The sequence below is a fragment of the Dromiciops gliroides genome, chromosome 2, assembly GCF_019393635.1.
Source record: "Dromiciops gliroides isolate mDroGli1 chromosome 2, mDroGli1.pri, whole genome shotgun sequence".
NCBI lineage: Eukaryota > Metazoa > Chordata > Mammalia > Microbiotheria > Microbiotheriidae > Dromiciops > Dromiciops gliroides.
Window position 1 is genome coordinate 583,276,265 of NC_057862.1, and position 12,935 is coordinate 583,289,199.

The 12,935-nt window shown below is 40.5% G+C and overlaps 1 protein-coding gene across 3 annotated transcripts in view; it reads right to left on the bottom strand.

Moving 5' to 3' along the window:
* UGP2 (UDP-glucose pyrophosphorylase 2) overlaps window positions 1-12,935 on the bottom strand; it is a 49,369-nt gene that overhangs the window by 6,502 nt on the left and 29,932 nt on the right. For all 3 annotated transcript variants that reach the window (XM_043985040.1, XM_043985039.1, XM_043985038.1), the window contains exons 4-5: window positions 2,382-2,567; window positions 715-848 (exon numbers count right to left, since the gene is read on the bottom strand). In XM_043985040.1, coding sequence (XP_043840975.1) covers window positions 715-848; window positions 2,382-2,567 — 320 coding nt within the window. The remainder of the gene's footprint in view (window positions 1-714; window positions 849-2,381; window positions 2,568-12,935) is intronic.

Sequence of the window (12,935 nt, forward strand, 5' to 3'; positions counted from 1 at the left end):
CAAAAAGAGCAGATTCAAGGGAAGACACTTTTTCTAAATACTGTTTTTATAAAAAGCACATAAAATTGCCAGGCACACAGGCAGAGGAACATTAAGGGAAGTCCACAACAAATCAGAACTGAATGCAGTAAAAATCACTGAAATAACATCAGTAGGAAAACTGATTTGCAGACAACCTTGGGAATACTCCAATCAATATTTAAATTAAAAGTTTTCTTTCTTAGGAAAACCTAAAGTACAGTAAGAATCTGACATAAGAATCTAATAACTATCCCAACTGCCTTGATTTCTCTAAAGCAAGTGGCCAAGGGGCAGAACACCCCAGAACTTTAATCAAATCAAGTTAGATGCCGAATGAAATGCTTTTTTTCATGGGGTCAGGAGAAAATAAACTACAAGTCAAAAGGGTTTTCTGATTGTCTATTTTTCTCTAAGCAACCCTACTATAATAGAGGCGGATAAAATGGCAAAAAACTGGAACCCACTTTCAATTATCTTTTCAGGTAAAGCACAAAGTAACTTAAAAATTCACACTTAAGAGCAGAAGTAAATGCTCAGTCTTCAGTGGCAATTGTCATTTCAAATTCAACACAGTTATCTCCAGGAGCTCTCCCAAAAAGTCATGGAGAAGGAGAATCACCAAATGAATACTCCCTGAATCTCTCTCACTTCTTTCGTTAAGTTAACACACTCCAAGTTGTATATTCATAGTACCTGCTTTGATTAAAAGTGTAGATTTTCACACGGCAATGACTGTACTTCTGAAGTATTTTTTTTGTATCTTCATCAGTGTTAAAAGAGTTCATCAAAACAAGAGGAACATCTGTGTTGTATGTTTTGTTCAAGTGCTAGGAAAGAAGGTATAACTGAAATAAATATGTATGACCCAGTTGTACTTTTTGTCTAAGAACTCCAAAATTCCCCGCCATTCATAACTACAACAACAAACCCCTCTAAAATATCTTTACCCAGAGGGCAGCTAGGTGGCACAGAGGATAAAGCACGGGGTCTGGATTCTGGAGGACCTGAGTTCAAATCCAGCCTCAGATGCTTGACACTTACTAGCTGTGTGACCCTGGGCAAGTCACTTAACCCCTCAATGCCCTGCCCCCCCACGAGTGTAAATAGTAATTATTTTAAACTATCTTTATCCATTTACAAATGACCCAAGTGTGCATCTTTAGTGAGCTACCACACTACTACCACTATGATGCTTAGAACCTGGGAGCAGGAAGGGAGAGGAAGGGAAAGGGAAAGCTTCCAAAGGCACAGTCCCTGCACTCCAGAAACTTGCTGGGGTTAAGAAGTCTGAATTTACCTCCTATTTAGATTTTCATTTTAAACTTCTCAGACATACTCTGGGATAACAGAGGAAGATGCCCAAGTATATCTCAATAGCAAATATAAAAAGTAAGACTAATTAATGCCTCCATTTCCCCAATCCCATCTATGTAATATCTGACATAGAGGGGCAATGGAGCATAATGGGAATGCACTGAATTTGGAATCAGGGGACTTGAATTCAAATCCCAGGCCTGTGATTTGCCGCCTGTGTGAAATTATGTATATAAAGAAATTTGCAAACCTTAAAGTGACAGATAAATGCCAATTATTGTTACTAGGATAGGGACTGGAGCTGCGATTTCATTGATAATTATGATTATCATAATTAAAAGAACTTCCAGGGGGGGATATTCCCTCTACTGATAAAGGTCGACTTGCACAGCCAGGCAGATCTTGAACCCAGGCCTAGCTGGCTCTGAGGGAATGCCATGCTGCCTCTGGTTACTACTATTAGGTAAATAAATCACAGTTTCTCTGGGCTTCAATTTCCTCATATTTAAAATAGGAGGGTTGGTCTAGATAGCCTACAAGCCTCCTTCCAACTATGAACCTATCATCCTAGGTTCTAAACTCTTGATATAAATACTGGTAGTAATGGGAGCATGGAAGAAGAGTAAGCCAAGGGATTCAGGAATTCTAGTGACCATTTTGACAGTCTAAAGAGTGAAAGTTCTGGAGCTTAATTAAAAATTAAGCAGGAGGGCAGCCAGACAATTACTGCATTAAAATACAATGGCTGGGGGCAGCTAGGTGGTGCAGTGGATAAAGCACAGGCCCTGGATTCAGGAGTACCTGAGTTCAAATCCGACCTCAGACACTTGACACATACTAGCTGTGTGACCCTGGGCAAGTCACTTAACCCCCATTGCCCAGCAAAAAAACAAAACAAAACAAACAAAAAAATACAATGGCTTATTTCCTTCAACATTGGTAATAAAACAACAAACCAAAACACCCAATTCCAACCCCCCAACAACTTTCTTATGACCTAATTTCACTAAACTCAATTTTAACATAATTTCTTAAATGCTACTTACCTCAATTTGCTGAACTGTCAGATCCAAAAAGGTATTTTCATTCCGCACACCAATCAGACTTTTGGGGCCTTTACAGCCCATGCTAGTTCCTAAACCACCATTGAGTTTTACCACCACCAACTTATTCAAGACAGATGATATATTATCAGGTAAGCCTCTGGCCTTTATCTTCTCATAAGGCTGAATCTGAAAAGGGGGGGAACCCACAAAAAAACATACTAGTTAAAAAAATCAGCTTAAGTAAAAGTTAAAGACAAGTTGATGTCAAATAATACAATCTTCTTTGATGAGTATCTGGACATTTATTGCAAAGACAACAGAGACTTCTACTGAGTTTCTTTCAATATCGTGGTCCTTATTTTCCCTCCATCAATCTACACTAAACTCTATCAATCTACACTAAATCAATGTCAATTAATTTCTAGTCTGTGTCTCACTACATCAAAAACCTTTATGGTAGATTTTCTTTTCTTTCTTTCTTTCTTTCTTTCTTTTTTTTTACAATAAACATTTTTATTTAAAGTTTTGAGCTCCAAGCTTTCCTGGCTTGGAAAGGACCCTGCAGAATTTGCCGTCTGATTTATAGTATAGCTTTGGTCCACTTATGGTTGGTTACCTCCTTACCATGATTAATGATCTGAGTAGGACTCTGGGTCTTTGTTGAAGGTACTGCATTGTAAGGAAGAAAATCTTTTGTTTTTGTTTTTTTTGCGGGGCAATGGGGGTTAAGTGACTTGCCCAGGGTCACACAGCTAGTAAGTGTCAAGTGTCTGAGGCTGGATGTGAACTCAGGTACTCCCAAATTCAGGGCCGGTGCTTTATCCACTGAGCCACCTAGCTGCCCCAGGAAGAAAATCTTTAACAACTAAATGGAAATTTGACCAAAAGAAAATGAACCTTATAAGTGTGGGGGAAAAAATGAGGAGGCTAACTGCATATATAATGTTCTGGTAACACCAGATAATAGGTCATTGGGTAACACCAGATTTAGATTTCCAACAAAATCTAAAGTCTGACAGTTTTTTCTTTCCATAAAGTAGAAAACTTCGTAAAAATTAAAAGTTGGAATAGTCATCATACAATATTATGCAGCACATTCCATGGGGGCAAAGAAGGAGAGGGCGAGGGAGACCAAGACTGAGAAATAGAGGAGCAGACAGACAGAAAGACATGTCTGGGGAGGGGGAGGAGGAGAACTCCACAGTCCCCACAGCAAAACACAGACAAGATAGTAAATTAAGTGTTTCTATTGGAAATGCTGGCAGAAATCTAAGGTTTCTTTTTATTACGTTCCTTTATAAAAGTTATTAGTGATTCAATTTGTTAATCGTTAATCCAAGTAATCAAATATTTATCAAACTAAATATTGGTCAAACTAAAAGAATAGGAATGACCCCAATGAAATCCAGAGTACCTGGCGACCACATACCCAATCTGGGCAAAATGGGGGCCCCTGATTCTAACACACATGGGTGCAAAAATCTCACCCTTCGTGACTGACAGTGAGAGAAGGTAGAAGTGGCTTCATGTACACATGTGGGTGACTCTGCTCTTTCTCATCTTCTGCTTATCTGGCCTTTTCTTGAACTACACCAACTACTACTTTGCTTCCTTCTAAGTGGAATGTACCTCTAGGCAAAGTTCAGTTATCATTTTAAGAAACTGAGCAAAGTACACACTTTTACGAAGACCTTTTTTGGAGGGCAGTAGGTAAATTTCTAAAGAAAGGTCCCCAGTATTTCTTTCTACCTCTGTATTTCACTGGGAGAAAAAAGATGTGAAACCAATGGGACTTCGTTTCCAGGACAAGTTTAGGGTCATCAAAAGTACCATCTAGCCCCCTATCTTTCCTCCTCCTGTAAAATTTGGGGCACTTCTCTGAGGCACTGTGTCCCAGATAATATGTACTGATGGACCAGACCTAGGGGGTGTCCCTCCAAATACAATTCACAATCATAACTGTTAGAAATGCCAATTCACAAAATAAACTGGCAGTTCTCTTTCAAAGTCAGATAGGGCTTACAACACAGTTCTTTCTCTAGTGTTACTAAAAAATTAAATATGCATGAAGTTGTCATTTTCAGGTGGGCATGTTTGAGTTGTGTTTCCTATAAACAATACTCATTAGCTCTAATCACCCACTTACCATGTTATAAGAGTTTATTTTTCCTTTGTAACTATGGCCACAGGAGGAATATTTTCTGAACCTTTAAAAATCAGCACACGTAGTGTGAGAGATATTCCATTTGCAAAGCCTCATTAGAAATTAACTTTCTTTTCTTGAAATCATGACCATCCCAGATAATGACAAACTCACTATAATATACCAGTGGTCCAAATTTATGACACAGCTGACCAAGGTTAACCACAGAAAAAATTCCACGCTGGGAACAACTCAGTGATTTTAAACATCACTTGCACCATACTCCAACCAAAGAGACTAATTGGCATCCTCACCTCAGTCACATCTTGCAATGCCACATGTCCTTCAACCCATCCTTCAACATAATTTATATTATTTAATGTTTACATTAAATTATTATATTACCTTATCTTATTTAATGTTTAATTCATATTATTTAATGTTAGTGAAATTCCAGTGAGAGAGAACCATTAAAGCACCTTTTTGTCATTTCAGTCACAAGTCTCATGCTGCCAGCTTTGGGAGCCAGACTTGAATACTGGGTCTTTTTGTTTTATGAAGTGAAGGGTAATGGATCTTTGCCATGTTCTTCCAAAGGAGTCTAAGTTCTATATTCAAACAGTATTCATGAGCTGAATTCAAAAGAAAGCAATACATCCAATTGCACTTAGAATGATGCTATGATCTCTGGGTGTAACTTAGAGCAGATGCAAACTATAGTCTCCATCAGTAACAAAGTGGTTACCATGAAGTACAGATCTTTAAGTCAAAGGGGAGAAGGGAAGTTACGTTTTTAAAGTATTTATGTATACAACTCTACAGGAAAGGCTTGAGTATAAGGCACCATTCAAAAAGTCTTCCCCAGTTCATTGGTGCAATTCATACCTTTGGAACAAAAGCACCACAGAAAAGGGCCAAAGGCAGCATCTAAAGTCCTAGATTTTAAGTTAAGCTCAACCAATCCAACCTTCTGAAAGCTGGAGAAGGTAGCAGCAATGGCCTGCTATGCGGTCTAGAACGTGGGGTTTAAAACATACCACTTAATTACAGCCACATTGGAAGAAGAAAACAGGTACGACTCACAAAAAGTAAATGACAGAGTATCTTAGAGACAGTGATATCTAACATTGAAACTGCACGAATGGGACAGCTAGGTGGTGCAGTGGATAGAGCACCGGCCCTGGATTCAGGAGTACCTGAATTCAAATCCGGCCTCAGACACTTAACACTTACTAGCTGTATGACCCTGGGCAAGTCACTTAACCCCAATTGCCTCACTTAAAAAAAAAAAAACTGCACAAACACAATTTTCTGCTTTAAGTTTTATTTGCAGGACAGAGTATACCACAGTTCATAAAACTTCACCTAGCAGAGAAATGTAAATTCCACAGTGTATCAAAAACAAACAGCACATGACTCACTTCCTTATAGTGGGGAAGGTCCTTCCTATTGAGCTGCTCGGGCTACTGGCCTATGTATTTAACACCTTCTAGGTAACGAGTTAACATTCTAGCAGCCCCTGCTCCATTTCTGGAACTCTCTGGGAACCCCACTGGGAAGTTGAATATCCCAAGAGTCAAAGAGGGGACAGTGTTAAGACCCCTCTTCCTCAACTTACCCAACCCTGTCCTTTCTCATTAGCACAGTCCATATCTCACCTACTAGTGTAATCTGACATCTATCAAGAGTAACATGTGATTAACCTTTATCAGACTGGGAAACTTTTGAAAACCCTGTCTTCAAGGATAAGAATTGAAACTATAACATTCCAAAGTACAAAGTATCTCTTTCCTGATAAGACAGTGACACTGTTTACATTTTTAAATGTCATCACTCTGATTCAGCAAACTTTTTTATTAAGTGCCTATTACTCTATGCCAGGCACTGTGTAAAGCATGTGAAAACTGTCTTTGCCTTCAAGCATCTTAGCCTATAATGAAGGAAGCAGCCACTACATGGTGATGATGCAAGGCAGGGTCAAACAGGCAAAAGGAGAAAACTGGGACCAGGTGCCACATACAGTGAAAGATAAAGGAGAAATGGGACAGACTACAGAGAAAGAGCCCTCAGCACATGCAGAGATGCCTGGGCAGGATAAGACTATGTAGATGGGCTGAAATCCGTACCACTGGGAAGGAGCAAGAATTCATAGGACTTAACAAATGACTGGCAAGGGAGAGGGAAGAGGCAAAGATGAATTCAAGGCTTCAAACCTGTTGGAAAACATTAGCACAAGGCAATTCCAAAGTGAGCTCCACAAGTACTCTGAAGAAACAAGGAGGAAGAAAAGCATTTTAAAAGTTAGGGTGAATTACAAGGATATTAACAGAAGTTATGGATATCTCTCTTGTTTTATATAATGTTTTTTAGCCAAGCTGACTACCAAAAAATATTGGGACATTTCTCTCTTTTTTCCTTTGACTTCCCAGGAATAGATAAAGAATAGGTTAAACTGGGGCTGAAACCTGTAGCAGATTGCAGAGGGCAAAGTATCATCTTATGCTGCTTTTGTCCCCATGTCCAGTTTTACTTTTCTTTGGGCCATTCATTATACTATAACACTTTCCTAACTCAAAATCTTAAGAATTTTTCCCGTTCCTAGAATCCTGATTTTATGATTCAACTTCATAGGAACTTTCCTCACAGACCTAGTATAGTATAAGTAGACTTTTTGTCTCAGTCTAATCTGTTTGGTGCACACCTTCATTAATAACTGGAAATAATTGCTGCAATCAAATGTGGATTTAAAAATCTTTCTGAAAGTTGAAGAGAAAAATAATAGAGTCAATTGACTATATGAAGAATAAAAAGTCAAGCTACATCATCTAGCAAAAAACAGTTACTCAATTAACTATTTTGTTTATATTCATAAAGTTAATTTAAAAAGGTTCTACCTTCAAAAGGACCCTCAGTAAATAAGTTTTTCACATTTCATAAGAATGTTTGAATTCAGGGGCAGCTAAGTGAGGAAGTGGATAAAACACCAGCCCTGGATTCAGGAGGACCTGAGTTCAAATCCGGCTCCAGACACGTGACACTTACTAGCTGTGTGACCTTGGACAAGTCACTTAACCCTCATTGCCCCTCCAAAAAAAAGAAAAAGAAAAAAGAAAGAATGTTTGAATTTCATGAGTCTGACATTTTGGAGACTCTGAAATAAATATTTAGTCTTAAGACTAGAAATATACAGATTTACTAATTATTCTTCCTTATTGTGACTCCTAGACAACACATTTAGCCAACATGACAATAGTAACATATACATACACATACAAACATTTCCCCCAAATTAGAGTCCTGAGTCATTTGTTCCTATCAAATGACGTTGTTTCTCTCTTTCCACTCTAACCCCAAAAAAATTAAGAAAAAAAATTATCTGATACCTCATGGTCATTAATTGATAGTGATATAGAAGAAGCCACCCAAAGGTAATCATCCTCTCAATTTCACCATAGCTCTTTCTAAGACAATAGAAAACTATTCTAACCTTTCTCATCTGGACCAAAATCTAGTGAACATGCACTGCACATTCAAAGAAGCAACTAGAATTTCCCTGCTTTTTAAGCATGCTCATTTTTTCCCCCAAGGACCCAAATAGTTGTGGCTCTGAGATCCAGTTGATAAAATTGGCCACGGATTATCTACCTGAAATACAATGCCTTAGGACAAGAATTTGGCAGGTGTGCATAAAAGATCATTCCAGGCTTAGCTCGGGGCTATCTACTCAGTGAATTACAAAGCCTTCCAAAAAAAAAAAAAAAAAAGCTCAAGACAGAAACACACCTTCACATTTCAGTGATAGGCAGCATTCTATTATTCCTGCATGCTGGTATGACAAAACACAGACCCTTTACAAGGGTTAAAATTAAAAGAATCCTGAGTCATATCTTTTGCTTTAGTGATTAACACTAGGAACAGAGTGTTTTTTCCACTCACCAAATGTTTGTGGAATGACTCAGCCAATAATTCCATATCAGGAAGTTTGAGATGAGAATATCTACAGGACCCACAATTTAAAAGTAAAGAAAGTAAACAGTTTCCTCAAGCAATTTGTTTACTATCTTAATAATGCATCCAAAGTCTGGTCACTAATTTTTCCAACTTTAAAGCCCAAGCCAAGGCTGTCAAATTGGTGAAGAAGAGAGCTGCTTAAAGTGGTATCTAGCCAAAGCAGGACATGCCCAGTTAGATACTTGATTAGCAATTTCCTTGTGCAGTTTGGGTAGCAGCTTGGGGTGAAGCTGGTAGTCAAGATTTGGGAATGGCATAAACATCCCATCAAAAATATTATATAAAACTGCAGTACTAAAGAACCTTTTCCCAAGGTAGGAGGTGCCACTCCACTCCCCACTTCAAAGACGCAGTTAACAGAACAAATGGACCACATTCATTTTTCACTGTTTTAACTGTGAAGTAGATGAGTTCTTCTTTATGGATAGAGAATTGTTTAGAACATAGACTTTTACAAGATGTAGTCTAAAATCAGAATACAAGTAAATATATAATGACTATTTGGGGAACATACTATGAACAGCTGAGAAATGAACACACAGCAAAAGTAAATTTCACAAGTGATAAAGTAATTCCTGTAAGAGTTTTGCTGAGGTCACTTTAATGAAACGAAAGTCCTACAGTCTTTTTTATGGCATGTTGAGGTGTGGACGAGGGATCTAAGGTCACAAAGCAGTTGCACTTAAAAAGCCCCTTTCATCCGGGCATGTCAAAAAAAGGAAACAACCAAGTAGGTTATTACTGTGGAGATCAAACTTTAAAGGAATGGCAGAGATCATACTTATGCAGAGAATAGGTAGAGTCTTTTGCTGGGGACAGACAAAAACTGCTACTACTGTTGATTCCACAGCCTTTCCAGACAAAGAATGGACCAGAAAAGAATGGATTTTGCATTCTCTTAATCAATCAATCAATAATGATTAAGCACTTAGTGTGTACCAGGCACTGTGCTTCAAAGCTGGGATGCAAAAAGAGGCAAAAAAGACAGTCCCTGCCCTCACTGAGCTTAAGATCTAACAGGGGAGACAACATTGCAAGTGTATAACAAGCAAGCTATATATAGGATTAATAGACTATAATTACAAGAGGGAAAGCAGTGGAATTAAGAGGAGTTGGGGAGGGCATCCTGTAGAAACTGGGATTTTAGCTGACACTTAAAGGAAGCCAGAAAGGTTAGGAGTTAGAGAGGAGGAGGAAGAGTGTCCTAGGCACAGGGAACATCCAGAGAAAAGGCACAGAGTTGAGAGGTCCCAGCAGAAGGCCCTGGATCAAAGAGCATGTGTTGGGGACTAAGAAGACTGGAAACGTAGGAGGTTCTCAAAGGCTTTGAGTAACAAACAGAGTGTTTTGTTTTTGCTCCTAGGGGCAATTGGGGGAAGGGGGAAAGTGGATGGATTGGAGTGGGGAGAGACTGGAGATAGGCGGACCCACCAGCAGGCTTCTGTAATAATTAAGATGGAAGGCGATGAGGGCCTGAACTGGAGTGGTGGCAGTGTCCGAGGAGATAAGGTGGTAGGTCTATTCCAGAGATGTTCCAAAGGTAAAAATCAATAGGCCTTGGCAACAGCTTGGACATTGGGGTGGGGGTATGTGTGAGAAGAGATAGTGAGGAATCCAAAATGACTCCTAAACTGTGAGCCTGAGGGACTGGGAAGATGGTGTTGCCCTCTACAGTAATAGGGAAGGTAGGAGGGGGAGACTTTAGGGGAAAGAAAATGAATTCTGTTTCAGACACAGTGAGTTTAAGCTATCTATTGGACATCCAGTTTAAGATTTCTGAAAGGCAATTGGAAATAGGAGATTGGAGGTGAGTAGAGAGATTGAGGCAGAAAAGGTATATTTGAGAATCATTAGGGGGCAGCTAGGTGGCACAGTGGATAAAGCACTGACCCTGGATTCAAGAGGACCTAAGTTCAAATCCAGCTTTAGACACTGGACACTTACTAGCTGTGTGACCCTGGGCAAGTCACTTAACCCTCATTGCCCCACAAAAAAAGAAAAAGAGAATTCTTAGCATAGAGATGGTAATTAAACCCATGGTTGCTAATGAGATTACCAAGTGAAATAGTGTAAAAAGAAAAGAGTAAAGGGCCCAGGACACTACTAGAAGAGAATGCAGCAAAGGAGACAGAGAGGGAGTGGTCAGATAGGTAGGAAGAAAACCAGGAGAGCATGGGGTCCTGAAAACCTAGAGAGAAGAGAGTATCAAGTGTATAGAATTATCATTTGAGGTTTTTATTGCCCCATCTTTTGGCTAGAATTTAAAAAACCCCAGCAAGTGCACTGATCAGCACCTCTGCAAACAGCATGGTGCTCCACCCACTGGTTGTAGCCGTCTTCATGGCACTGGCACCTCACATCATCACCACTTGCTGACGCCTACATGGGCCTGGCAAATTATAATGACTAGAAGCCCAGCGAGGGCAGTCATGTGACTGTCAGTCAGAGCTGCCAGCTAATTGGCTTGGGGCTGTGTGTGGTCAGCCTGGGGTCTGCTGGGAAGAAGGGAGGTTTTTCCACCATTCTAGCTTGAAGCTGGAAGGCGACAAGATGCTGCTGTGTGTTCTCAGGTGATTCCTGGGTGGTGGTGTGATTCAGGGTGTATTATTTCCCTTTCCCCATTTTATTTCCTTTCCCTTAATCCTACTGATCCCATTTGTGTTTTTTTAAGTTCGTTCTTGTTAAAGAAATCCTGCTCTGTCTTGAGGGAGGCTGCCGGTCTCCTTCCTTGCCCCAATATTGCAGCGAGCTGCCTAGCTAACACTCCCCAGTTAAAAATTGGTCCCTACACAAGGAAGGGAGAATGATCAACAGTGTTAAAGGCTGCAGAGAAATCAAGGATAAAGAAGATTGGGAAAAGACCATTGGATTCAGCAACTAAGAGATCATTATAGTTACTTTGGAGAATGCAGTTGTGGTGAAATGATAGGGTTGGAAGCCAGATTTTACAGGGTTAAGAAAAGGAAAGTGGCGGTACCTCGTGTAGGCGGCCATTTTGAGTTTAGCCCCAAAGGGGAGAAAAGAAATAGGATGACAATAGGGACAGAAAGATCATGAAGGTTTTTTCAGGATGGGGGAGTCTTGGGCACGTTTGTAGGCAGTAGGAAATGAGCCAGTAGAGATGGAGAGACTGAAAGTAAGTAAAAAAGGGGGGATGACAGAGGCAGCAATCTGTTGGAAGAGATGCCATGGAACGGGATCACTTGAACAAGCACAGGGGGTTAGCTTCGGTGAAGCATGAGATGGGTGATGGAGGAGAACATGGAAGCAGGCACCTGAGTGACAAATAAGGAAGGGGGGAGAAGAGAGAGTTCACAGTGAATGGCTTCCATTTTTTTTCTATAAAATATGGGGCAAAATTCTCAGCTGAGAGTATGGAGGGCTGGGAAGCCAAAGGAAGTCTGAGGAGGGGAGAACTGCTATGGAGAGAGGGCTAGTGAGCTGATAAGGGTGATACAGCAGGATTGCCAGCAGCAGGGAGGGCCCCGCTTAAGTTCCATAATACCGTTTTGTAATGAGCCCAGTCACAACAGTTACTTGATATTCTCCACCTTTGCTCATCAGCAGGCATATAATGGTGGGAGTGATCCAAGGCTGAGGCTTGGCTGGGTATAATCAGCGATGGGATAAGGGTGCTAGGGATTCAAGAGAGGACAGGGTAGGGTTGAATCTGTTCACCAAGGAATTAAGATGGGGAGAAGAGAAGAGAAGAGAGAAGAGGACAAGTGCAGGGGAGATGGCCTGGGAAAGAACTGGGAGTAAAGGGATTAGAAGTCATAGTGAGGATGAAGAGCAGGGTTATTTAAGGGAAGGCAGATGGAGAGAGGGGAAGCTAATAGACTGTGCTCAGATAAGGGGATTTCAGAATGACTGAATTTGGAGGTGGTACATTGGTGAGTGATGGCTAGATGGAGGGTAGGACTCCGCTGGTGTGTGGCTGAGGTGGGCTGGAGGAACTCTGAAGGGTTAATATGCATGTTGAAGTCCCCTAGTATGAGGGCAGGAGTTGAGGAGGGAAAAATTCTAAGCTAAGTATCAAACTCACTAAGGAAGGACAGGGAATGCCCTGTGGATAATAGCTACCAGGATCTTGTTTGGGTAGTAGATATGAAAAGCATGAGCCTCAGAGGAAGAGAGGTTACTGAGGGATGGAGGGAGGAGAACCTCAAGTGGCAATGGGGATCAAGGAATATTCCAACTCTCCGGCCTTGACCAGTGAGCTCCGGAGAATGAGGGAAGCTACTGTCAGTACTGGGAGGCTGTGTGGAGAGTGGGGAGCCGGATTTCAGTAATAGCCAATATATGGCAGTGCAAGAGGAAAAGATTTAAGATGAAGGGAAGTTTGTTACTTATGGAACAAACATTTCAGAGGGCAGAGTAGAAGTGCTGGGTGAATCAGG